This window comes from Chanodichthys erythropterus, chromosome 9, assembly GCF_024489055.1.
Source record: "Chanodichthys erythropterus isolate Z2021 chromosome 9, ASM2448905v1, whole genome shotgun sequence".
Lineage (NCBI taxonomy): Eukaryota > Metazoa > Chordata > Actinopteri > Cypriniformes > Xenocyprididae > Chanodichthys > Chanodichthys erythropterus.
Window position 1 is genome coordinate 7,984,668 of NC_090229.1, and position 27,287 is coordinate 8,011,954.

The 27,287-nt window shown below is 37.4% G+C and overlaps 1 protein-coding gene across 3 annotated transcripts in view; it reads left to right on the forward strand.

The window, feature by feature from the left end:
- Window positions 1-27,287, forward strand: part of otud5a (OTU deubiquitinase 5a) — a 31,783-nt gene that overhangs the window by 3,120 nt on the left and 1,376 nt on the right. The window contains exons 2-9 of one of the 3 annotated variants that reach the window (XM_067394436.1): window positions 1,046-1,139; window positions 18,302-18,317; window positions 18,429-18,493; window positions 18,587-18,743; window positions 18,966-19,114; window positions 24,290-24,475; window positions 25,058-25,265; window positions 26,844-26,960. In XM_067394436.1, coding sequence (XP_067250537.1) covers window positions 1,113-1,139; window positions 18,302-18,317; window positions 18,429-18,493; window positions 18,587-18,743; window positions 18,966-19,114; window positions 24,290-24,475; window positions 25,058-25,265; window positions 26,844-26,960 — 925 coding nt within the window. In that variant the 5' untranslated portion in view covers window positions 1,046-1,112. The remainder of the gene's footprint in view (window positions 1-1,045; window positions 1,140-18,301; window positions 18,318-18,428; window positions 18,494-18,586; window positions 18,744-18,965; window positions 19,115-24,289; window positions 24,476-25,057; window positions 25,266-26,843; window positions 26,961-27,287) is intronic. The other 2 variants (XM_067394433.1, XM_067394435.1) reach the window with 2 other exon arrangements.

The following is a 27,287-nucleotide window of genomic DNA, read 5'->3' on the forward strand; positions in this document are numbered from 1 at the left end:
TTACTCCGACATAAGGCCCACTAATATTAAACATTATACCTAAATTCATTGCTTATAGTGTTTAATGATTATTGCAGTCATCTCCAGTTCATGTAGTCTAATTCATAGTCAATTATGGCCAACCAAGTTTAGAAACTTTCAACAAAAATGAAAATCATGTCATCATTTACTCACCCTCATTTCGTTCCAATACCGTAAGACTTTAGTAAATCTTCAGAACACAAATTAAGATATTTTTGATGAAATCTGAGAGCTTTCTGTCCCTCCATTGACAGCCTATGCAACCACTTTTTTTATGCTTCAAAAAGTTCATAAAGAGAACGTAAAACTAATCCATATGAATTTAGTGGTTAAGTCCAAATTTTCTGAAGAGACTCGATCACTTTATATGATGAACAGTTTGAATTTAGACTTTTATTCACATATAAACATTGATCTGCAAACATAAACAGAAGTTTAATTGAACTTACTTGATGTGCAAGAATGAACCTCATTTGTTCTCCCATGTCAAGCGAACATGCTTGAGCTTCCGTTTACTACAACTGATGTGTGAGTTGATGAAAGTTTATGTGTGAATAAAAACCTAAATTCAATCTGTTCATCACATAAAGGGATCGAGTCTCTTCAGAAAATCTGGACTAAACTACGTAATTCATATGGATTAGTTTTACGATCTCTTTATGAACTTTTTGAAGCCTCAAAGTAGTAGTTGCGTAGCTGTCTATGGAGGGACAGAAAACTCTCGGATTTCATTAAAAGATCTTAAATTGTGTTTCAAAGATAAACAAAAGTGTTATAGGTTTGGAATGACATGAGGGTGAGTAAATGATGACAGAATTGTCATTTTTGGGTGAACACCCATATTTGTCTAAGACTGTAATATGATAAATATACATAAAAATGTGATCTTCTTCTTTTGACAGTCTGAGAATGCATAAAATAAATGGCTCTAACAATAACTTTAGCATCAGAAGTCTGTCTGTTTATCGAGCACATAATAATGAACCCTCACTGTGTCTATCCTGAAGTTTTGCCTCTGTTACAGCAGGAACACTGGTTTGAAAAAGCACTCCGGGAAAAGAAAGGATTTGTCATCAAAAAAATGAAGGAAGATGGTGCCTGCCTCTTCAGAGCTGTTGGTGGGTACATTATTAACCACTTGATGTTCACTTGAAGCCAAAAGGTTTAGTAGATGTTATGTAGTTCATCTATTGGCAATAATATTGAACCTGGGTGATTGTCCTCTTCAGTTTGACAGAATGCTATCTTAGATTTTTATTTGTTGTATGGTAGGATTTTTAAGACAAAGACTATGTTTACACACCACTGCAATATTTATACTATACACATTATGTACATTTTCTATATGTACAGAATACCCAGATGACCTGCAACTTTTGGTAAAATGTGCTAATGACTATACCTCACAATGCAATGTGCTAAACTTAACCTTCCATTTTCATTGTGACAAATTAAACAGAAATAAATCTACTTTTTTAATACACTAGCATTTAAAAAGTTTAGTAAGATTTTGTTTTTACACAAAATTGAATTAAACATTTAATATAGCAGTTTTTATTACTGAAACACTACCTAGATGCCACTTGCTGGAGAAAATGAGTGACACAGGGACAACAACGTAGCAAACTGCTGCTTGAAATTGTTGTTATTGCATAATGTGTTATTAGTGGTAACACTTTATTTTAGTGTTCAATTCTCAATTTTAACTAATTGCTTATTAGCTTGCATATTACTAGTATATTGGTTGTTTATTAGCACTTATAAAGCACATATTAATGTCTTATTCTTAATCCTACATCCCTTAATCCTACCAAATACCTAATTTTAAATGCTAAAAAACTACCTTAACTATTAATAAGCAGTAAATTAGAAGTTAATTAAGGCAAAAGTTGTAGTTAATAGTGTATACGTGTTCTCTATACTGAAGTGTTACCCAAGTAATAGTTTAGTTGACATGATACATTAAGCTCAAAATGAAATTAAAATAGACTATTTTCTATCGTAATACATGTTCATTATCTTATTCTGCTTGATTCCCACTGTAAATTTGCATTCAATTTTGAATGAAAGTCCCACCCTATGTTTTTATTTTCCCTTGATGAGTATTCTGGAAAACATTTTAGAACATTTTCAACATACTTCAAGCATAACATTCATCAGAATATATTCCTGGTTTGTTATTAAAACAGCAATGCTAATGGGAAACCTTAGGCCTATCTACATAACAGTACTGTACATGAGTTTGTGAGCAGCTACCAGAACATCCCTCTGGATGGCGCTACTCAGCTACATAAGTGAAGTCAAGCACTTGTGTCAAAACATCACCTGCTATCTGAAGTTTCACATACTGTGAAAGCAGGGTTATATTACACTTCAGTTTCTGTTGTAAATGTGCTGTTTATTTTGTTTTCCTGACACCAAATTCTGACTTTTGTTTTTGTTTCTTGCATTTCTTGCATCTTGATTACGAATGTACCCTCTGAAGTGATGTTCACTACAGTGCACGGGTCTTTAAAAGCCATTTTAATCATTCAGGGTGTGATGTTACGCCCAAGCAACTGTGAGGGTTCACCTTTGACCCGTTCCCATCATTCTACATGACTATCCTCTTTATATGTCTAAGTGGTTTTTATTTATGACACCATAAATGCAAGTGGTGCAACACCAAGTATCTTTTTAGCATTTTTTTTTTAGTCCAGATCTCCTCAGTAGCATACAATTAAATTTTTATTCTGATATTATTAATGTATTTCTTTGTACTTTCTGTAACTGATAAAGCATTTGTTTAATCTAGTGGACACCATACATTAAATGATATATTTGTTTCCTGGGATTTTTCCCTCAGCGTTCATCAACTCTCTCTGCAACCACCATTGAGTGGCATCTTACCATGTTTCCTCTTTCATTCTCTCTTTCATGTCTCTGTTTCCTTCTTTTGCTCTCTCTCTTTCATGCACACATTTATTTCATGAATCTTTCCCCTGTTCTTGTAAATTTACTTCTGTCTTGTGAGAGTTTTATGCAGGATTTGAAAGACAGGCATGTGATGTGCTGACCTACATTGAAGCATTCCCATCAGGGACACTGTGCCACAGTTCTTGCACCGCAGGTGTGAAACTATCCATCTCCAAACAATCACTCGAGTCAAACAATCCCATGTTATATAACTAGCCCATTGGTAATAAGGCTCTCACAGCCAGTGGGATCATGATAACCCAGGATAGGATAGTTTCTTACAGGACGCTGTTGGTGTGAAGTAATAGATATGGATGTGTATTAGATTATAATTATTATTGCGGTGTACTAAAATGACCCTTGTTCGACTTATCCAGTTATGACGTTAATCAGAAGTTTCTTGCTCCCGAAGCGTAGCTTTAAATGACTATTAAATGCACCTTCTTTTTTATTTTTTGGGTGAACTATTCCTTTTAGACTGCGCTAGTGTTGCATTTCATTTATGGATAACCAAAGCAGCATCCGTTCTTGTTATAATAGCGGCTTAGGTGAGACTTGAAATATTTTGGTTCTGCTTTTTGCAGAATTATGTTTATTGCACAGAATTAGGAGTTGGCTCTCCTGTGTGACTTTTATTTAAAAAAATCCTATGTTCCTATTTTCCATTATTTGTATACTTATAGTTACTTACTTTACTTTAATACTGTATTCTGGTGTGTTGTTTACACATTTAAGATTGTTCTCATCACCTAATAGTTAGTCCTGTCAACATCAACAAAGCAGCAGCAAACCAGATCTCTGCTTTCAGATTTTGCCCTTATTTTCCTGGTCACCCTCATTGTTTTGTTTGTGTTTTGGTTCTCACATTATGAAAAGGTAGGTCAGGAGAGCAGTGTGTAATTCCCATGATTATCTCTATTATAATCCTGTATGTCTAAACAGCTTTACATTACCGTTCAACAGTTTGAAGTCTGTAAAATGTTTTTTTTTTTTTTAAAGAAGTCTAACAAAGGCTGCATTTATTTGATCAAAAATTCAGTAAAAACAGTAATATTGTGAAATATTATTACAATTTGAAATAAATGTTTTCTATTTGAATAGATTTTAATTTGTAATTTATTCCTGTGATCAAAGCTGAGATACATTTTCTTTCAGATTCTTTGATGAGTAGAAAGTTGAAAACAGCATTTATTTGAAATAGAAATAATTTGTAAGATTTTAAAGTAAAAGTCTTTACTGTCACTTTTGATCAATTTATTGCATCCTTGCTGAGTAAATATATTAATTCCTTTAAAAAAAAAATCTTACTGACCCCAAACTAGGTCGAAAGAGTTTTTTGAGACTCGCAATTTAGTAATAAATCGCTCGGTGTACAAAGCTTCACTAATGAAAAAGGCAACTTTTGAAGAATTGCATGACTTCGACATGTCATCTTCACCTTGAATGACTCTGAATTTTGTAATAATTCAGTTTCCCATGTTCAGCACAACCACACCTGACATTCATAGTTCATATTCTCCAGTGAGGACGCTCATGGCGCTAGCGTGCAAATGCTTATGCAATGTTTGCAAATTGGTTTGCAAATGATTTTCCAAGGTATTTTATCTCACAGAGGTTAATATCCTGAGAGGTCTAATCAATGGTAATTTGTGGTAATGTTGTAGACCATCAGTTGAACATTTAAACACACCTTATATTTTATGCTCTTCATGAGCTGGAAACAGTATTGAATGAGTGTGCAAGCAATGCTGCACATATGTGGACTGCTTTTTTCACTATCCAGCTAAAAGATGTTTTTACATTTATGGTTTTCCATGTACATTTAACAGACGCTTTTAACCAAAGCAACTTTCAGTAGAGGAACAAAAGGAAAAGAAATGCACACGTGCCTACAATTGATATTTGTCTGGAAATAATGAGTGTCCGCTGGAATTTCTGATCAGACCTGTCACATTTCACAGCATCATGGGGGAGTACATTTCACTTTTACAGAAAACGAGCGCTAATACGGACGCATGGTCGCGCAAGCACCTGTGTCTTCTGTTTGATAGTGAGAATTCCTCCACTGTGTTTTCAGTTTTGGTATTACAAAGAAAACTTTCAGAAGGTTTTGTGGTTTCATATATTTGTCATTTGATTGGTTGAAATGAGATGATGAATCCAACCAATCTACAACGTTCAGCAACTGTTGTAATACCCAGCTTTAGTGTGGTTTTTTAGGGCCAAGACCTAATTATGAAAACAGTTTTGTTGTGAATAAGTCTGTATCACCACATCCTGATGAAAACATTGCAAGCATTCTGTGCTGTAGTAATTGTTGTGCAGGGTTTTGTGTTGGGAATGTGCCTCTCCTTTATGATACGTGGGAAACGGTGTCATGTGTTAGATCCCTGCCCTAGCTCCCAGCATTCACTCTCGTTTCCAGTGCTGCTCTGCTGGTTTTCCAGAGCACCACCCCTCTTTCCATTGCTCGACCTAGTGAACGGGGAAGCAGTTGACACCATTACCAGCACACACACTGGCTGTTTACTCTTAAGAGTGGGGTGACCTGACCCAGCCAGCTAAACAAACACTAATTAGGCTCTTCAAAACAGTTTAACCAATGTATTTTCCAAACTTTGGGTGGAAATAGCTCAACCATCTGATGTGAATGCTGGTCCACAGGTCAGCAGGTTAAAAGGTGCAGATTCTTGTACTGTAATGGGAGCCCATTTAAATGCTTTATTTTTTCCAGTCTCCATTGAAGATTAAGGTTACATGGTGGATCGTAATCCTACACTGGAGGAAGTTGAATGTTTGTTCGAGTAACAGTGCACTTGTTTGCTTTTGGCTTGGATTTGCACATTTCTTCTGAAATGTAACAGTGCCAGCTGTGCATTTTATCAAAGACTCCCACTTTCCAGGCAAATCTCAATACTGTGGGATAAAAGCGCCCAACTTAGTGACCAAGTATGTGGGCTGATCTCTCCACCTGGTGTATAACAGTCTGGCTGTGACCTTAAGTTTGCTAGAGGTTTTGTGTTTGAATAAATATTCAAAAAGCACTGAGTTTCAGCTCTAAAGTCTGATTGAATGATCCACGTTCAAAGGCATTGTAAAATGGCTGATATGTGTGCACATGTAGCCTCAGATCATTTGAATTTTGTACTATTATGTTGAGTCTACTTATCTAGATACGCTAATCAACTGTTTTACTTCACAAAATAATTTTTTATACTGGAGAAAATCATGTTTCAGTGGTCTGTGGTTGATAATTGTTAACTAAAGCTGTTCAAAATAGATTTCAGTAATTGAAATAAAGCTGAAATAAAATAAAAAGTATAAATATTAGATGAAAAACTTAAATTTAAAAAAGTAAGCTAAAATTAGAAATGTTGCCTTGGCAACTAACAGAAATAAGTTGTAATACTAAAATGACTAAAACTGAAAATAAATAAATAAAGTAAATGTAAAATAAATAATAAAAACTAATAAAAATAACAAAAGCACATAACACAATTACTAAAACTTAAACTAAAATTAAAATCAAAACTGATAAACTGATAATATAAATATAAAGGCTAGTTCAAAATGTGAATAAATATTATTATAGTAGTATATAAACAATACTAAATTAACACTGTAGCTAAGGTGTTACGACTCTAGGTACGGCTCAGGTTGAGTTTAAGTTTGTTTGTTTAAATCACTAATCTTATGTATGTGCAATAGTAATAGTGATGCTTGCTTTTGCAAACACCACTGATAAATGGAATTGTTTATTGAACATCTGTGTAATTTATTATATTGTGATGCTTTATAAAAGTTTAACCGTAGTAAAGTCACTGTAATGCAAAGCCTATGCTTTTTTTTAACACTTTCCAAGAACTATTGAAGAGGATATTGCATCAAAACCCTTTGATATTTGTCATCTAGGCTTCTTTTGTTCACTCCATTTCCTCAGAATTTAGTTTAAATATATGTACTTCCTTTTGTCAAGTCAGTTGTTGTTTTCACTTTCCCCTTACGCAAGCTGCTATTTCAGGAACGAGCGTTATTGTCTTTTATTGATCTGAGGAGGCACCAGTGTAGACGGAGGGCTAAGAACGGCCTCACCTGGGGCAAGACCAACCTTAACCTCACATGGATGAAGCTTTATGTGAAAATTGTTGGCGTATGCAAAATGCATTCCAATGTAAGCCCTGTTTATTTCCCCCCGCACGCACTGCGGGATCACTTCCAGATACCTGCTTCGGTAGTAAACAAAGCAGCCTGTGCCCTGCCGTGAACTCCTGACAGACAGCTCGACTGCATTCCTCTCATTTTGCTGTTCGTCATCTTGTTGTGATTGTAGAGCAGATGCCGTGAATTCCATAACATGATTTGACAGAGTGGGAAATGCCGGGCCCGCTCTCGAAGCGAAGGTGGGGCCGAAATTCCTCTCCTCCAGATTCATTGGTGCCATCTCCCCACCTTGCCCTTAGGTACTTAAAGATTAGTTCACCCCAAAATAAAAATTATTTACTCATCTTCATGTCATTCCAAACCTGTATGACTTTCTTTTTTTGTGTAGACAAAGAAAAAACAATGACATTGGACCCTAATGACTTTCATTGTATGGATAAAAACACTTAAGTTGTGTCCAAAATTACATACTATACACTATGCACTATACACTATAAATTATTTACTATAGTGTATGAATTATATAAGGTTATTCTCACGGATTGTGTGATTAATAACAAATGACTGACGAAGAAGATGAAGGTATGATGATAATCCACAAGGTAAATTCCAACAGAGTTAGCAGTCCAACACAACGCTAACATTGACGAGACAATGCTATGTTTACATGCAACCAAATAATCCATTAGTAGATTGATGGCTCAGTCAGACTGAAAAGCCTTCATTTATACACATAAATCGATCCGATTGAGGTTGATCTGAATTAGATTTTGATCGTATTGGAAGGCGTAGTTTATTCCTTTTCTAATCCGATTGATAGGGCATGTAAATACTTGATTGGATTGAAAATTTACTTTGAAACTGGAAAGCATTGCGCATGTTCAATGAAGTATGACTGGTGTAGAAATGGTGTAATGATGTATGACGCGCGGAACGAGCTGTTCTTCCTGTTGAATTAAGTGTCATAAATGAGTGTCCTGTCATTCTAAAATTCTCTTTCCACTCATCATCTATGAAGTGGAGCAGGACAGCTTCGCACCAGTCCTTGTTTCATACTCCAAAAAAAAGGGGAGGGGGCATTTTTACTACGTGATAAGCAGCACGGCTCATATGCTCGTATGCATCGATTCATATGCTCATTGTCTCCAAATTATGACCAGAAATGGCTAAAAATGAAGTCTGCCGTTTAAAACAAATAAAGAACTAACATAGTTCTGTATATTCGTGTAGTGTGCGCAAGTCAAAAAAAGAAGCCTGTGACGTATAAACACGCACATCAACACGATCATTTTATTTAGATTTCATGTAAACACTACGTTGGGATTCATCTATTGGAATTAATTCATTTAGATTGAAGCAAAAAAGTGTGCGTGTAAGCACAGCCAATGAAACACAAAGAGACCTGAAAGTAGAGGAGATAATGACACACACCTGAACATAATGATGAAATCAAATGAACAGCCATGACAACGAATTAACTAAGTTAAAATACAAACTGAGTCCATGTGGTGTGACAAAATGCCCCCTCCCGAAAGGCACGTCCTCATGCCGTAGAAAGAAGGTGAGGAAGATAAGGAGATGGTGAAGGGGCTGGTGAAGGGTTGGCGAAACAGTCAGAGGATAGAGGGGTAGGCTTTGGAGGTGGACAGCTGACTGGAAGGAGGCGGAACAGAAAAGTTTAGGGGGGTGCTGAAGGTGGTGAGAGCCAGGGAGGAGCCTTAAGCAGAGGCGTGATGGTGGAAACCCAGGCCACAGCCAGAACTGCGCTCTATGGTGTTGTTGCCAGAGGGAGGAGCCATGGTGGTACGAGTACTGACGCCACCATGGGGACGGCCGGAGGTGATTACATTTGAGGTGGAGCCCACCACGTAGCCACAGAGATGACCTCCCCAGATGAGTGTGGGACCGGAGGATGAGGAGATGGTGAAGGGGCTGGTGAAGGGTTGGCAAAACAGGCAGGGGATACAGGAGGAGGCTCTGAAGGTAGACAGCTGACTGGGAGGAGGCAGAACAGAAAAGTCCAGGGTGGTGCTGAAGGTGGTGAGAGCCAGAGAGGAGCCTTGAGCATAGGCATGATGGTGAAAACCCAGGCCACAGCCAGAACTGCGCTCTATGCCAGAGTCCTGACACCACCATGGAGACGGCCAGAGGCAAAGACGATGGAGTTGGAGACCAGCAATGGAGAGATGATGATGAACAAGAGATGTTGGTGGCCACGACAGCCGCAGAGGCGACCTCCAGAGATGAGAGTGTGGGTCCGGGGGCCAGAGGGTGAGCTGGAGCGACTGAGGGTGGAAGCGGAGCCTGAAGGCAGACTGAGTGGGCCAAGGTTGAAGTGATATAGGGCAGAAGAGCATCAGATGGCCTGCAAGTCCACAGCAAAGGCATGGCGAGGTCTAACCCAGGCAGAGCCGACTGACTGAGGGAGCCCGGCAAGGTTGAAGGGCAGGAGGAGTTTAGGCACAGGAGCCAATGTGACAAGTCGAGGAGGTCCAAGAGAAGTTCTCTGAGGCTGTAGGCGGAGTCGCAGACACCTCTTGCCCAGGTGAAGACTGTTCCCAGCAGGCCCGAGGTGGAACCATGCCACTGAGAGGAGAGGACACAAAGGGATTTGTGGGAGACAGTGACGAGTGGGTAGCAGGAGTGGCTGAGGGCTGAGGACAAATCTGGAGAATAATAAATAGTCCAATGAGACAAGGAGTAATTCTGTCACAGTCCAAACTTTGTGCTGCCACAGTCTCACGATAAGTGGCGAGAGGGTGGTCTGGGCTCTCATTCTGCCCTCAGATTCCACTATCACTCCATTTTTCCGGTATTTAAAATGCACTTTTCTTTTTGGAGTTTTTAGTGTGAACACACTACTCACACCATTACTACAAAATGGCATAGAATAGTGTATAAGTACATGAATTGGGATGCACCTACAGTCATACAGGATTGAAACGACATGACATTGAGAAGATTATGACAGAATTTTCCATTGAACTCTACTACTATCCCTTTGATCTCCACTATTGAAGGTTTTACGTTTTCTTGTAAAACGTGATGTAATGAATTTTAAGCTTACATAAATCTTCATATCAGTCACAAACAGGTCAGCACACTGGATTATTGCGGATGTGAAATGTAAAAAGCATAGATCAGCTTTCAACTATCTTTTTTTTTATTATTATTGGTCCAGCAAAGTATTTCACTCCTGGACGTCATGTACTGTAGCTTTGTGGCAAACATGGAGCAAAGTTTGAAGCCATGTTGGAAATCAAGGGTTACTAGTTGATTCCTTGTCATTACATTGATCGACTCCTTCTAGAACAGGAAAGAACAGGTTTCAACACGAGCACCGCTCACGTAACACTTTTAATAGTGCTTGGTTTCTATGAGACGGGAAATGGTGAAGAACTTGAGGATGTTGACTAGTTTGATCCAGTGTAAACCAGTGAGTTTGAGTTGTATTGAATGATTGCAATGAGCTTTAGAGAAGATGTCAATGAGCATTATTCAGTATCAAACGCTCTTAATAAAGTCTGTTTAACTGAAAAACATTTTGTAACTCATTTGTAAAATGGTTTCGATCACTTGACTCGCAGACGTTGATTGTGATAAGACCGTCTGCGCCCTTTAACTTAGTTTTCTTGGTCATAGCTGCCTCATGAACTTTTGCACATCTGGAGGGCAGATGCTTAGCAAGTCTATCCAACTTTCACCTAGACATCAACAAGACTGTAAGAGTTGCATCTTCTCTTGCGGGGATATAGAAAACATTGTCATCACCGACACTTGGCATCGTCTCTTACAAAACCAAGCTGTTGACGAAATCGTCTTGACACATAATTCAAGTCTGGAGTTTACGCTAGAGTGTCAGTGTTCCTCTGTGACCTGCATGCGATATGCCAATAGACAGCATGCCTGGTTGCAATATAGTCTCGTGAGCGTGAATGAGTGTATTTGACCGTCGGTGTGTTTCTGGGGCAATAGTAAGCTCTGTGTTACTCAACACTCTCATGATCAACGGCTGATTTTTCTGGCATTAACAAAAGGCAGCTCAGTCCGTACATAAGCCATTTTTCGATATCTAACTGTACTTCCTCAGCACAGGGTGTACTTTGAAAAGACGTTTGTGATCTGATCCCCCCCAATGTGCTTGAGAATCAATATGTATTGATCTATACGATCATAATCTCAAATTCATAGTCTATTGAGGTGCTACAGATGAGTGAACTGAACACACAGTAGTCAATAACTCCATTGAGTGGAGTTACCTTTGGGCCTGCTGTAACTGGTGCCTGTTTTTAGACTACTGCATTGATTCATTTGTTTGACGAGCTTGTTTACTGATCAGCTGTCGAGGTGGACGTGGCCTGTTAGATGTTCTTGTGACCGTAGGAGACAAGGAACACATGGGAGTGCAGGTCACAGAGCGGTGACCTCAGCTCTTTCTGGATGGACTATGCAACTCTTGTTCCACACGGTCATATTTGGACACAGGGCATCAAGGTTTAATGAAGTAATTATAGTAAAAATACCTATTATGTCAGATCTGTTTGCGTCATTAAGAAATTGTAAAATACCCTGTAGATATAGAAATTGTTCATCCTAAGATAACTATTCTATCATTATTTACATGCCTTCATTTTGTTAAATCAGCATGTCTTTTTTCTTGTAAATCTTACTTTCTTAAAATGGCATACCATAAAAAAATCATAAAAGTTCTTTGTTTGAAATGTGCACTATATTCCAGTTCTTCTAAAGTCATATGTTAGTTTTGTGTGAGGAACAGGCTTAAATTTGGATCAACTCAACTCAAGTGAATAATTCATTTATGAATCAGACATCACACAGAAGCAGATTTTCAATGAATGATGATTTAAATGATCAGTCTGTTTCTCACACAACGCTATCATATGACTTCAGTACTTGCAATGTAGCGCATATGAATTATTTTTTAATTAATTACACATATTTAATTATATATAGTGGCTTGCAAAAGTATTCAAACACATTACTTTTTCACATTAATCTACACTTACATCAGCATACCATACTGACAAACCAAAAAAATGATTTGTGACAACTTTGCAAATTTATTAAAAAGGAAAAACTGAAATAAGTACATTGCATAAGTATTTATCCCTTAACTCAGTACTTAAAGTAGTAACATCTACAAGCTAAAATTGGAATGCTCCTGAATAGGGCTGGACAATTAATCGAAAAGCAACCGAAACCGAAATTCAGGACCTCCAACCGACGTAATTTTCCCATGTCAGTTATTTATTTTATTTTTTTTATCCTGTTAATACATTCCCTTTAAAAACATACTACCATGTGTGTAGTCACGTGACTCTGCCCCGTTCAGTCAGCGGCATGGAAGCAACATGGAGGCGAACTCAAATGCTGAGTCAACACAAGCAGACAGCGCGTGAATCCCGAATCCCACTTTTGCTTGCGTCCTTATGAAAGTTTGTCAATTGTATGTGTTTAAAAGCTGGCCAGTTTGAACATTCAAGTGAGTTTACATCATTCAAGAACAACAATATGGAAAATACCTCACTTTAGTGCTCGCAAGCTGACAGTAGCTCGTACATCACCTGAAGGTCTTGCGCACAGAGAGGAGTTAAGAAACTCATTGTCAATGTCTTTTCACTAAAGTAGCTTAGAAACTCAAAAGTTATAGCATGTATTTTTCTACTTTTGAAGTACTTACACTCCACAGCTTCACAATTAATAGAGAGACGGTGTGACTAATTCACACAAGCAAGCGCACTCTCATTAATGCAGTCAAAAAAGTTTACTGGTACTGTGCTAATTTATCTGTATCTGATTTACAATGAGCAGAAATCTGTAAGAAATGTTAGGAACCGTAGATAAAATAACTGCTGAAAGTAAGCTGTTATGTCGGAGCACAATTTCATTAGGAAAAAATATCCCACCTTTAATAGTACAGCATATTTACAGTACAAACATTGTCAGTGAACTATGAGGGCAAAAAAACAAAACAAAAACAAAATAATCGTTCATTAATCGTAATTGAGGTAAAGTGTTCAATTAATCAAGTTTTTGATTCTATGTCATATCGTCCAGCCCTACTTCTGAGCTAAATTTCAAGTGTTCCAGAAAAGAGTATGTACTGTATGCTTATGGAATGTAATTATTTCAGTTTTTTATTTTTGTCACAAATCATTTTTTTTGCCTTGTCATTATGGTGTATGGAGTTTAGATTAATGTGAAAAAAAGAGTCATTTAAAGTAGTTTAACATAAGGCAGCAACATAACATAATGTGAAAAAATGAAGGGTTTGAATACTTTCGCAAGCCACTGTGTATATACGTTTTTTTAGGTGCCTTTTTGTTATTTTGGAGCTTGACAGCCTCAGTTGGAATTCAATTTCATGAATTGCGTGGCCATGAAAGAAAGAATGTCATACCAGTTTAGAATGGCATGAGAGTAACTAAATAATGACAGAATGTTCATTTCGCTGTGTTTTGTCCCTATTCATGCCTTTTTGTTGCCTTTTATAAAAGCTTTTCTCTGTGTACCCATCAACACCCCTTAACTATGGTTAAATTACTGCATTGCACATAGTCTCTCATAGTTTATTGCTTCAGTAACATACATTTGCACAATATACAATGGGTTTCAAAATTTGTGAAAGCCTTTATATAAAATATTATAAAGATATTCATAATGTACATTATAATGCATTATATCTTTTCATAAATAATTGCAACCAAAGTTAAAACACATTATAATATTTCAGATTCCTTGTTACATCTGAAATTGGTTGTTTGTCACTTGTTTAAATGCATTATACTTTCTAAAGGTGTAACGATGAATAGATAAGTATTATAATGTATTACAAAATTATTCATGATATCATACATTGCATTATAAGGTGCATTACAAGGCATAATTAATGCATTAAAAATAATGCATTGCATATAAAGGCTTCAAGTAAAGTGTTACCATTTTTTTTATTTTATTCAAATTATATTTTAAATAAAAAATGAACATTTTGCTTTAGGATTTACTTTAACGACAGAAGCATGAACAAAACCTGAAGATCACGTTCTCCAACATGATTTGAGATGCTCCAAAGAGTATCTGGAGCTTCAGTGGAAGACAATCTGAACTGCCACATGATCAGTTGCATATTTGCCTACATTTAGACCTAGAAATAATGCAGGATCTTGAGTATTCTTCATCATTTTACAAAATCATTTTAAATGTGGTCTCATACTTTGAACCCCTCTGTATATGCATCAGGTATGGTATAGGTCGCTGTTTTTACCGAGCACTCATTTCATTCTGTTATTTTCTTTTCTCTTCATAGCATCCATTTTGTTTACGTATGACACATTTCCTGGTGCTGAAATATGTGAATGAAGCTCCTAAGCTAACGTAGGGTGTGTAAGGTTCCTGGGAAGCTTTGACAAATTCAGCTCATTGTGATGTCACGGTGGCCCTGCTTTCTGAGGATAAACCTTATCGATGACCGACAGACCTCAAGGGCAGGTCTGAGCTCTCTCTACTCTTCTCTGAGTCTAAACTGGGCCTGCCCCTTTCTTAGAATTGAGACGCTATCTGCGGCCTACATTAGTGGAAGTGAGCTTGTGGTTTTGCTTTTGGTTGGTGGACCTCTGCTCTTCTCTTTTCTCATGAAGTCTATCAGCAGCATCGGTCTTTTCGTGGTAGACCTACCCAGTGAATTTCTCTATTCCGTTTTTTTTATTCACTGTCAACCTCTTCTCATCAATGTGTCCGCTGGCGGCAGAGGTCAACCGCCAGCGTTTAGTGTTGGGAAATGTCCTATTGCAGGGTCGTTGCGGTGGGCTAGTCATTGCAGTTGAGACACAGTTATGTGAATGTAAACAGTAATATCTGCCTGTGTGCTATGTTTGTTTGTGTGATCAGAATAACGAAACTGTATCAGTATATCACAAAGTTCTTATTCTGTGCATTTGCTCTTTTTTGGTCTATTAGATAGACTATCAACATTGAAAAAAATATTTTCAGCCTAGATTTCAATAAATCAAGCACTTGGTAAATTATTATTGGTGCAGCTTGCATAAAATGGGTGGAAAATATTCAGTAGACTTAGCCATGTATTTTGGGATCAGAATATCACAGAGATTTTTGTTTTTTGAAAGAAATTATACTTTTATTCAGCAAGGATGCATTGCATTGATTGAAAGTGGCAGTAAATACATTTATAATGTTTCATAAGATTTCATAATGCTGTTCTTTTGAACTTTCTATTCATCAAAGAGTCACACAAGTAGGGCTGCAACTAATGATTATTTTGATAATCGATTTGTTGGCTGATTATTTCTTCGATTTAATCAGATTTAAAAAAAATCTTTTTTCTTTTCTTTTATTGATAAAACACACTATTCCATATATTGCTCAGTGCTGTCCTTCAAACAAATGTTCCAACTGAATTCTATGCAAACATATATAGTGGATATATTTATATCTATGCTATATGCAAAAGAGCTATAAAGCAAAAAGACTGTTTAAATCACTACATTTAAAAAAAGATAATAATAAAGATAATAAAGAAAAACAAAACACAAACTCAGTGTTAACAGATAAGAAGAATGTTATGCAGGAACACACATGTTCACTCCGAACACATTTACCTGCTACTGTCATTTCTTTATCCTGTAAATGTAAATGCGCCGAGTTTTAATTGTCTTCCTATCTAATGCATCCTTTTAAGTTTGAAGTTTAACGCAGACTGTCAGGACGAGCCTTCATGGAAAATGGAAACACTCACGTGAATTTGTAACACTAAAATTAAAGCTTTGCGCTGAAGAAACATCACACTTTAAACAGCACACGCATCTGCCAGAGCACCTGATAGGGTTAATGCCATGTTAAACATTACTCTAATGCATTAGCTTGAAGCTTAAAATAAAGAATTCTCATGTTTTGGGCAGCTTGGATCACGTACCTTTCCAGCAGCATCTCACTCTGTTTCCTCCACTATTTTTAGATGCATTTTGTCCATAGAAATGCGTTATTTAGTGCTGTAATTTGACGCGGCTGGTCGGAAGTTTTCCGTGCACGGTGGGCAGACGCGACTACACGATTCATTATTGATTATTAACATTTTATCGTTTTTATCGATTAGTTGTTGCCGGTCTGTACAAAAGTATTAAATATTAAGCTGCACAACTGTTTTCAACATTGATAATGAAGCAGCAAATCAACATATTAGAATGATTTAAAGGATCATGTGACACTGAAGACTGGAGTAATGATGCAGAAAATTAATCATTTACTGTCATCATGTCGTTCCAAACCTGTAGAAGATATTTTGAGAAGTGTCTTAGTGTTTTTGTCCACAAAATAAAGGTCAGTGTGGTCCAGTGTTGTTTGAACACAGACATTCTTCAAAATTTCATCCACAGATAAAAGGTCATAAAGGTACGGAACGACATGAGGTTGAGTAAATGATGAAAGAATTTTCATTTTTTGGGTGAGTTTTGAAAAACCATTAACCGTAAGTATAAATGTTGAAAATGCAAGTTAGCTCAACAGACTTTAAGGAACTATTTTTCTTTAGTACTGCTCACTGTTTGTACATGCAAAAGATCCAGGCCCCACGTGGCTGTACCACTATAGTAAAGCTGTTTGTTATTCAAATTTGGGGTGAAATCAGGAAAAAAGAGAAGGCAGGTGTTTATCATCACACATGAGTCAGAATAATGCAAAGGAGTGAAGGGGAATCCCTGATTCTCCCCCGCAGCACCCGCTGACGAAGGGTCTGGTTATCCACTGCGCTGTGCAGTAATGAATGGAAAGGGTAAGACATATGGAAATACCAACAACAGGCCAAGTGGGGAACCAAAAACAGACCGAATCTCCAGCTGTTCTCCTGTGTGTGAGCTGAGATCTTCCTACAGACAGCTTCAAATGTCAAGGTCCTGGTTTTAACAAATGAACCTGTGTCTTAAAGGCTAAATGCACCTACTTAGAAAAGTAAAAGCATTCATTGTTCTATAAATGCAGATTTTTACTTGACAAAAGGTGGCTTCAGAACTAAATTGTAGTGTTGCACCACCAGCATTCACCTTCAAATGAACACATGTCCAGCTGTAAGCATTTATTTATGGACGTTCCATTTTTCCCAAACAAACCTAGGGAGGGACATCTATAAGCTAGCTCATAAAAGCATCATGGACCTGCCAGAAAATGCAACTATTGTTTGTGTCGGGAACAGAACGACAAGTTCTTTCAGATCAAATTAATATCCGCACAGAGCGTTCACTAATTGCTGGATGTGCCAACTGCAGTAATGAACTTCAGTCAAACTTTATGAGTGCTTTTGCTGTGAGGTATTTGTTTCTGCACCAAAGACTTTCCCTTCCTTAAACAACCCATTCTGTTTTATCAGATAATGTATATGGTTTACAGGGCCTCTTCTAGGAACTAAAAAAGTGCAAGGGTCTTAAAATAAAGCACCTGTATTGGTATATTTGTCTGAACTTTCATTTAAAGCTTGTTTTTTTTAGCGAAGCGAGTGCAACTTCCTTAGTCTGTTCAGAAGTGTCACAACAGAAGTAGGCTGATACTGCGAAAGAGGAAATTGACTAAGAGATTCTCAGAATCTTTGCGGCTAGTGGTCATGTGACTAGCCGGAATGCGCTTTGAGGCTGGGGCTCATTTGCATATTGGCGCTTTTGGAAGGAAAAGGTGTCGGCCTCTGAGCGGAGCTCGTACGCCCGTTTGTTTACATCTGCACCTTATTTGGGCCCCTAGTCTTGTTTTGAGTCACTCACTGGCACATAAATGAGTATGATAAAGCCCGCCAAAAGAAGAGCTTGCAGAACGAACCATGCAGCTTTTGCATGCATGCATGCATTACAGAATTTGCCTGCAATTAAACCGCTCAAGCAGTTACTTGCTCCCTATAATTTTGTAAGGTGTTAAAAGAAAAACTATTTCCAAATTTCAAACAACTATAATAGCTATGAACAGTATTTTGTTTTATAATTCATTCACTCACTCTGTCCTCCTGTATTGTTTTTGTTGTGTAATTGTTGTTTTTATGATCTAAAATTAAAAATGCAACAGAAATAAATGAAATGCATTGGAAATGTGTGCTAAAATGATGCGTGTATTGCAACATAACATAATTCAGCTATAACTTTTTATTTTGCAGAGACACTACAATAAATGTAAGAAAATGCAATAAAAATATGAAATGGTATTAACTGCTGTAAAATTAGTGCATGCACAGATCATATTGTTAATTTGCACATAACCATGGTTTCCTCATCTTTATACAGCTGATCAGGTTTACGGAGACCAGGATATGCACGAAGTCGTCCGCAAACATTGCATGGATTACTTGGTATGTGATGTTCTTTCTTTGGGATCGTCAGAGTGTACAAAACCTGATCATGTTATAATTAAATTCATGCTTTCTGTATGCCTTTACTTGCAGATGAAAAATGCAGATTACTTCTCAAACTATGTGACAGAGGACTTCACTACATATATCAACAGAAAGAGGAAGAACAACTGTCATGGGAACCATATTGAGATGCAGGCTATGGCGGAAATGTACAATCGGCCAGTGGAAGTTTATCAGTACGGCACAGGTCAGCAAAGGGCATAATTTGCATTACAGTGTCCATAAAATGCATATTAGTCCAAATTATGCACATTAAACTACAGTATATTCCACCATGCATGTACCCTAGTGGATAGCGATGATGAATGTGAAAACTGTTTTGTGGATTTATTGATAATAAGGAATTATACTTGACATGCAATATGTTAAATGTTATTTTGCTAAATGTTATTTTGATGGCCTCTTTTAGAACCAATCAACACGTTCCATGGCATCCATCAAAATAATGACGAGCCAATCAGAGTTAGTTACCATCGGAACATTCACTACAACTCAGTCGTGAATCCCAACAAAGCCACGATTGGAGTTGGGCTCGGACTTCCTGCCTTCAAACCAGGGGTGGGTACCTGCAGCTGCCACTAAAGTCAACATGAAATGCCATTCGCAACCTATTTACTTCCAAAATCTGATGTTTATGAGTGAAACAGGATATTCAGTGGGAAATAAAGTTCAGTGGGACTTTAATCCATTAAGAACTGACTGGATTGTGAAAAGGGTATATATACACAGTGCATGTATAATTATAATGCAAGTTGATTTTCTGATCATTTTTTCCCCCAGGCACATTTCACCAATTTCAAACCACATCAATCTTAAGAACTACTATTAATTTTGGATTTAATCATTTCTAAGTGATATATAATTGTTCATGAAGGCTGGAAATGAAAAACGCCTTATATTCAGGTGAGCATAATTATTAGGCAGGTTTTCTATTACAGGCAAAATGAGCCAAAAAAGAGATTTAACTCAGACTGAAAAGTCAAAAATTATTAAATGCTCATGAGAAAGATGCAATACTAATGCAATACTAGAAACTGCAAAGTTAAAGCGTGACAATTGGACAGTGAAATGCTCATTGGGTCAGCAGGGTCAGACAAAAACAGGTGGGGAAGAAAAGGCACATGTTAACTGCAAAAGAATTAAGATGAAGAATTAGAAGTGAAGATAATTTTAGTCCATCTCCTATCCTGAAACGTCTGTTTTGCAGAGATGGAAAATGATCTTCCAAAAGTTACTGCCAGATTCTGGAAGAGAAATTCTTCAAACAGTGGTAGAAGAGGATGTGGTGCTGGTCCTTCAAGAGTCACTCTGTTCTGGAAAATGATGGCGCTGGAGACTAAAGTGTTCCTGATGGTTTCACACCTAATTCTTCACCTTAATTCTTAATTCTTTTGCAGTTAACATGTGTCTTTTCTTCTCCACCTCCACCTGTCTGACCCAATGAGCGTTTTGCTGTCCATTGGTCATGCCTTAACTTTGCAATTTCTAGTATTGCATTAGTATTGCGTCCTTCTCATGGGTATTTAAACATTTTTGACTTTTCAGTCCGAGTTAAATCTCTTTTTGCCTGTAAAAGAAAACCTGCCTAATAATTATGCACACCTGTTTTTCATTTCCTGTCTTCATGAACAATTATATATTACTTATAAATCATTAAATACAAAAATTAATAGTAGTTCTTTAGATTGATGTGGTTTGGAATTGGTAAAATGTGCCTGGAAAAAAAATATGATCCGAAAATCAGCTTGCATAATAATTATGCATGCTCTGTATTACATAACAGATTCACAATATTTTTGTAAGATTTTTTGTAAGATAAAGTAATCCATTAATGAGTACGACTTTAAGTGTCATTTAAGTGAGAAGAGCTGGTAATTGTTTGCAACTGTGCTGCATTTTCAGTGTGAAATATGCTAACTGCTCTGGTTGACCCCTCTTGAGTTTGACACCTTGGTGTTAGTATTGTCTATGTGTATTCTATCACGTACACTTCCATCTGCCACTTTTCTCATAATTATAATTTAATTTCATGTAATAATATATAATTTAATTCAACTGCCTGCAACAATGTCCTGTATTTGCTACTGAGGAATGTGTAACAAAGTCTTTGTGGGTTTGTAAATTGGGAAGTATTGTCTCGTCAGAGTGTTCCTCCCATTCACTTAGGCAGTTCCGTCAGCTGATCCACAGTCTGAATTTGGAGACAGTCGTCATCAAAGCCAAAAAAGAGACAACAAAGTGTGACCTGCATTGTCCCATTTCCCTGGCTGCTTTGGGTGGAGGTGGGGGGAAACATTCCACACGTCGGTGGTTTTCGGGGGAGCCCCATTAACAGCACACTGTTTTGTTTATGTGCCACATGCCTTGTGATAGTTTAAGCCGAGCAGATCAAAGACAGATCATGTCTTCCTATCAAAAATAGAACTGCAGTGCTGTAGCTCTCAGACTAATTTGTGGCTCAGAAGGAACACTGGTGTGATTATTTCCATTATCACTCTTCGTAACAACATTTTCCTTAATAAAGTAATACCTTACTGCCCGAAAAAGAAAATAAGTGGCTTCAACAAAAGAATTTCTATATATGGGAAAACGAAGGGGATATATTGACCAGGAAGTTTTTATAAAGTTTGCTTGAGGAAATGCATCATAGAGTAAAAAAAGGTTTGTTGTTTTTTTGGTACAGTGAAGACCAAAACAATACATGATAAAACCAATGAGCTGGTTTGTATCTCGACGACTTGATGCGCATCAAGATCTTATCGTCCTAGAGCTCCCCCATATTACGGTCAGTTAGTTTAGCATAACAGTCTGGACAGACGGGGAATGAGCCAGTACGCTGTCTGGACACGAGCGCACTGTTCCAGAGCAGAGGACATGTAGGCTAGCTCTGTGTTTCTTACACACACACACACACACAAAAAGAGAAACATCTTGATATCAGGGAACAGACATGCATAGCCCTGTTTATGTTACATTGTTACCAGTCCAGGAGCTGGATTCCTAAAAATCAGAAAATCTACTATTATGCTGCTTTGACACAATCTGCATTGTAAAAAGCGCTATATAAATAAAGGTGACTTGACTACTATTAACTAGTTGTTTATTAGCATCCATATTACTAGGATATTGGCTGTTTATTAGTACTTATAATGCATATATTAATGCCTTATTGTCCGTGATCATACTCTACATCCTTTAATCCTACCTAAACTTAACAACTACCTTACTAACTATTAATAAGCAGTAATTGGTCATATTTAATAGTTAGTTAATAGTGATAATTGGACCCTAAACTAAAGTGTGCTTAAATGTGGGTGGTTTACGGTTGTCATCAAATGCAACTCAACTAATCAGAATGCAGAGTCATAACCATCTGTTTTATGAGATGCTTTCCGTATTTCTGAGATCTGTCATCCATGCTTAGAAAGTGCCTATTAAAAAATACTTTTTTGCATTTAGCTCAACAATGCATTTCCTCTTCCCACAAATCAGCTCCTCTAGGGTGCTTGAGCAGAAACATTCTCACCTGTCACTTGAGGGGCAACTCTGTGGCCTTTAACCCCTTTTTGTTCTGTGTCTTAAGAAAATGACAGGCTGATTGTAAAAATCATAGTTCGCTTGCACAACATTTTTGTTGCAACTGGCTTGACGGAAGTTCAGCACTCGCCATTGGGTTTTTAATGTTGAAATAGTTCTTTTTAAAGAGTCTGTTTCCATCCATCCATCCATCCATCCATCCATCCATCCATCCATCCATCCATCCATCCATCCATCCATCCATCCATCCATCCATCCATCCATCCATCCATCCATCCATCCATCCATCCATCCATCCATCCATCCATCCATCCCCTTTAAAAGCCAGTTGCACTCGTACAATGGCAGATGGTTATTTACATGGTGGAATTTAAACACCCTAAATAATTAGCCAATTTCATTTGTCATTACTGCAAATTGGTAATTCTGATATATGCAATGACTATCCATTATAACATGAAGGCAATTTTATCTTTATGTACAATAATAATCTTTTACATTGTAATAATTTTATTTTAATATTTGGCATGTTTGTGTGTTGCAGCACATCCCTGTGTGTGTAACAAGCAGATTGTATGCTTGCTGTGCACCCGCCTATTGGCACATATTACTAACGCACCCTTTAAATAACAAAAAAAATACTGCGCCATTGACTTTAGACCAGGTTTTTGTTGGTCAATGCCGCAGTCATTTTCACTTGCCTCAAAATAGCAAAATACCAACAATGCACCTAAACACACCACATTTTAAGACCAGCACGCCCATGAGTGAACAGATAGCTGTGAGTGCATTTGCTATTTAAACAATGTGGGCGCTGGATGTAAAAATGATAACTGCGTCGAGCTGAAACTAGCTTAAACATTTGCGTCATGCCTGGCTTCGTGTTGCGCCGGGTGTATGATAGGGCCCAGACTGTGACTGACCAATCAGAATCGAGAATTTTGTAAAGGTTTGCTGTTTCCGGTTGGTGGCAAACGCAGCTAATCCAATCAGAAACCCTTTTTTATGAGATGAGTACCTGTCATCCACTCTTACAAAGTGTCTCTTAAAAAATATTTATTGCTCAATTTGCATTTAGCTCAACAATGTTTTTCTTCTTCCCACAAATCAGCTCCTCTTAAAGGGATAGTTCACCCAAAAATGAAAATTTGATGTTTATCTGCTTACCCCCAGAGCATCCAAGATGTAAGTGACTTTGTTTCTTCAGTAGAACACAAATGATGATTTTAACTCCAACCGTTGCGGTCTGTCAGCCGTATAATGTGTGTCAATGGTAACACACTTTATAAGAGTCAAAAAACATGCACAGACAAATCCAAATGAAACCCTGCGGCTCGTGACGACGCATTAATGTACTCGCACTCGCTTAGTGAGGTCTGATCGCGCTCCGACAACGGAAGGGATGTCTCGCGCTTATACTTCAATGAATGAGACACCACTTCTGTTGTCAGAGCGCGATCAGACCTCACTAAGCGAGTGTTGAACGCAGTTGGACATAGTGGTGTATTAGAGGTAAAAAATGATATAAATACTGTTTGGTTTCTCGCACAAACCGATCGTTTCGTGTCTTAGGACATCAATGTGTCGTCACGAGCCGCAGGGTTTAATTTGGATTCGTCTGTGTATGTTTTTTTGACTCTCATAAAGTGTGTTACCATTGACATGCATTATACGGCTGGCAGACTGCAACGGTTGGAGTTAAAAATCATCATTTGTGTTCTACTGAAGAAACCTACATCTCGGATGCCCTGGGGGTAAGCAGATAAACATTTAATCAAATTTTCATTTTAGGGTGAACTATCCCTTTAAGGGTGCTTGAGCAGAAACATTCTCACCTGTCACTTGAGGGGCAGCACTGTGGCCTTTAACCCCTCTTCATTCTGTGTCTTAAGAAAATGACAGGCTGATAGTAAAAATCATAGTTCGCTTGCACAACATTTTTGTTGCAACTGGCTTGACAGAAGTTCAGCACTCGCCATTGGGTTTTTAATGTTGAAATAGTTCTTTTTAAAGATTCTGACACTCTTAGAAAGTGTCTCTTAAAAAAGACTTATTGCTTAATTTGCATTTAGCTTGATCATGTTTTTCCTCTTCCCACAAATCAGCTCCACTTCTGAAGACATTCTCACCTGTCACCTGAGGGGTAACGCTGTGGCCTTTAACCCCTCCTCTTTGTCTCTATCTGTCTCTATGCAGTTTGCAGACCAGTCACTCATGAAGAACGCAATTAAAACTTCAGAGGAATCCTGGATTGAACAACAGATGCTGGAGGACAAGAAGAGGGCCACAGATTGGGAAGCTACCAATGAAGCCATAGAAGAGCAAGTGGCCAGAGAATCATACTTACAGTGGCTTCGAGACCAAGAGAAACAGGCACGTCAGGTGTGAGACCTGCCTGTTTTTAATGCTAATCCTGCTAACTACCTAACATCATGTCTCATTTAGTCAGAATATTTAAGTTACATTCCTAACAGAATGGCTGTCGGTAAGAATCAGGTGTTTGACGTGTAATACTTACGAAAAACCTTTGACGTCATAAACGAATCACTGTTTTAATGCTGATTGCACTGGAATCATTTTCAAAGTCACATGTAAGCGGTGATGACTGCTTCATTGGTGAAGGTATACATGTATATATCAGGTACGCCAAAGCGTGCAGGCTATGTGGTTTGCGTTTTGACACTTAAACCAGCTGTGAACAAGACCTTCCTTCACAGAAACAATAGCCTTTCTTATAAATCACTATTTGAACTGACTTACATCAGCCCAGCAGAGAGAACCTGTTGAATATTTTCATATCATCTAAAAGATTTTACACAAACCTTACATAAACCTACTTTTTGTAAATGTCCTTATGTAAGGATGTTTTCTGTTTTGAGTGACAAACTCTGAAGTCTTCACATACAAATTGCCTGTCCACTTATCATTTGTGAATAAACGTGTTTACTTTTGTCACTCCCTCAGCCTCGTAAGGCCAGCGCTACGTGCAGCTCCGCCACGGCTGCGGCCTCCAGTGGTTTGGAAGAATGGAATGCCCGATCTCCACGGCAACGCAGCTCCGCCCCCTCTCCGGAGATTCCTGATCCTTCGCATTCGGACACACCCGCTAAGCCCCCCTCCCCGGCCGGAGCGGCCCTCGCACTATCCAAACCCCCGTCACCCTGTGCACCAGGTCTGTTATCAGTGTTTTGCAATAAGGACGGTGTCATTAAAACTAACAGTTTCACTGTATGATGCATTTCCTTCAGCAAGCCAATTTACGGGGTAAATGGCACATGATGTTCACGGATTATTAAACTGATTTTAAAGGGTGAATCCCTGGAAAACTGTCAAGAACATGCCTGGGTCGTGTTTCACCCCAAAATCTAAAGGAAATCATTCAAAAGTTTGGGGTCGATAATATTTTTTTAATGTTTTTGAAAGAAGTCTCTTTTGCTCAGCAAGATTGCATTTGTTTAATAAAAAATGCAGTAATATATTGTGAAATATTATTACAATTTAAAATAAGTGTTTTCTGTTTTAAAATACTTTAAAATGTAATTTATTCCTGTGATTAAAAGCTGAATTTTCAGCATCGTTACTCCAGTCTTCAGTGTCACATGATCCTTCAGAAATCATTCTAATATGCTGATTTGCTGCTCAAGAAACATTGATGAAAAGAAAGTTGAAAAGAAAAGCATTTATTTGAAATTGAAATGCATTCTTGCTTAATAAAAATATTAATTTATTTTTTTTAAATAAAAAAAAATATTACTGACCCCAAATTTTTGAATGGTAGTTTATATAAACTAATTTTGTCAAACAATTAATCATGATTGATGACATCTAACATAAAAGTTTGTTTATATATGTGTGAATATATATTATACGTGTGAGTGTGTGTGTGTGTGTGTATACCCACATATATATTTATACATATATATTAGTGCTATCAAACGATTAATCACGATTAATCACATCCAAAAATAAAAGTTTGTTTACATAATGTGTTTACTGTGTCTATTACACACACATGCATGTGTTTAAGAAATATTTACATGTATACATGTATATTTATATTATATATAAATATTTCATATATAAATGTATTTTTGTGAAATATAAACATGCATGTGTGTGTGTATTTATATATACATAATAAATATACAGAGTACACACATATTATGTAAACAAACTTTTATTTTGGATGCGATTAATCGCAATTAATCGTTTGACAGCACTAATTTTGTATATATACACAGACAAGCACACACACATATAAAATATATATAAATATAATAATATATATTCACACATATATTATATAAACACAAACTTTTATGTTAGATGTGATGAATTGATTTGACAGCACTAATATAAACATAAAATATATTAAATAATAATGTTAAAAAACAGCATTGCAGCAACTATTGTGGTACTGTATAACAATAATGCAAATATACAGAGAATTATCATTAAGAATAATGGTAACTAAAGCAGCCAGATGCATTGCAGTAATAAAAATTAGCAGGTAAATGTGCTTAATTTGAATGAAAAATAAGTTCACAATGTAAAACAACCTTATTCTTAAAAAATACACTACATTCTTTTTATGCAAAATATTTGCTTTTGTAAGAAAAAAAATGTGACATGTCTTTTTGTGAAAATCACTCAAAACCACTTTGCAGGAGAAGCCACATAGATAGAAACTAAATCTCTATACTTTAGTCTTTCAAATTAAAGAGTTCCTGCGTTCCGTCTCGTCGTTCAGGTCCCAGTAACCAGGCTTGCGTCGGACCAGACAGACCCACCTCGTCTTCTCTGGTGTCTCTGTATCCAGCGCTGGGCTATCGGGCCATTATGCAAGAGATGTCCCCTACAGCTTTTGGTGAGGAAGTAGAATCATGCTTGCCAGTTCGACTAGCTGTCCTGCCTGATTCAGTATGAAAGAATCTAGGGCTCAGGAATGCCATGTTAATCACGGCGCTCGCTCGCCTTCCTCATGCATCTCACACATCTTGAATCTGTGATGTGATCCATGTGATTCAGCTGTGAAATGCACCATGCAGAAAGCAGCGTGTACAGCCGTTAAATACACTTGATTGTAGCGGAGTATCGGCACACCCCAGCTACTGTTGACAGCGGCATTGTTTCGGCTAAGAACTTAAGAAGGTGCAAATAGGGAGTGAATGTTTTTCACAAATTGAGCTCTTGT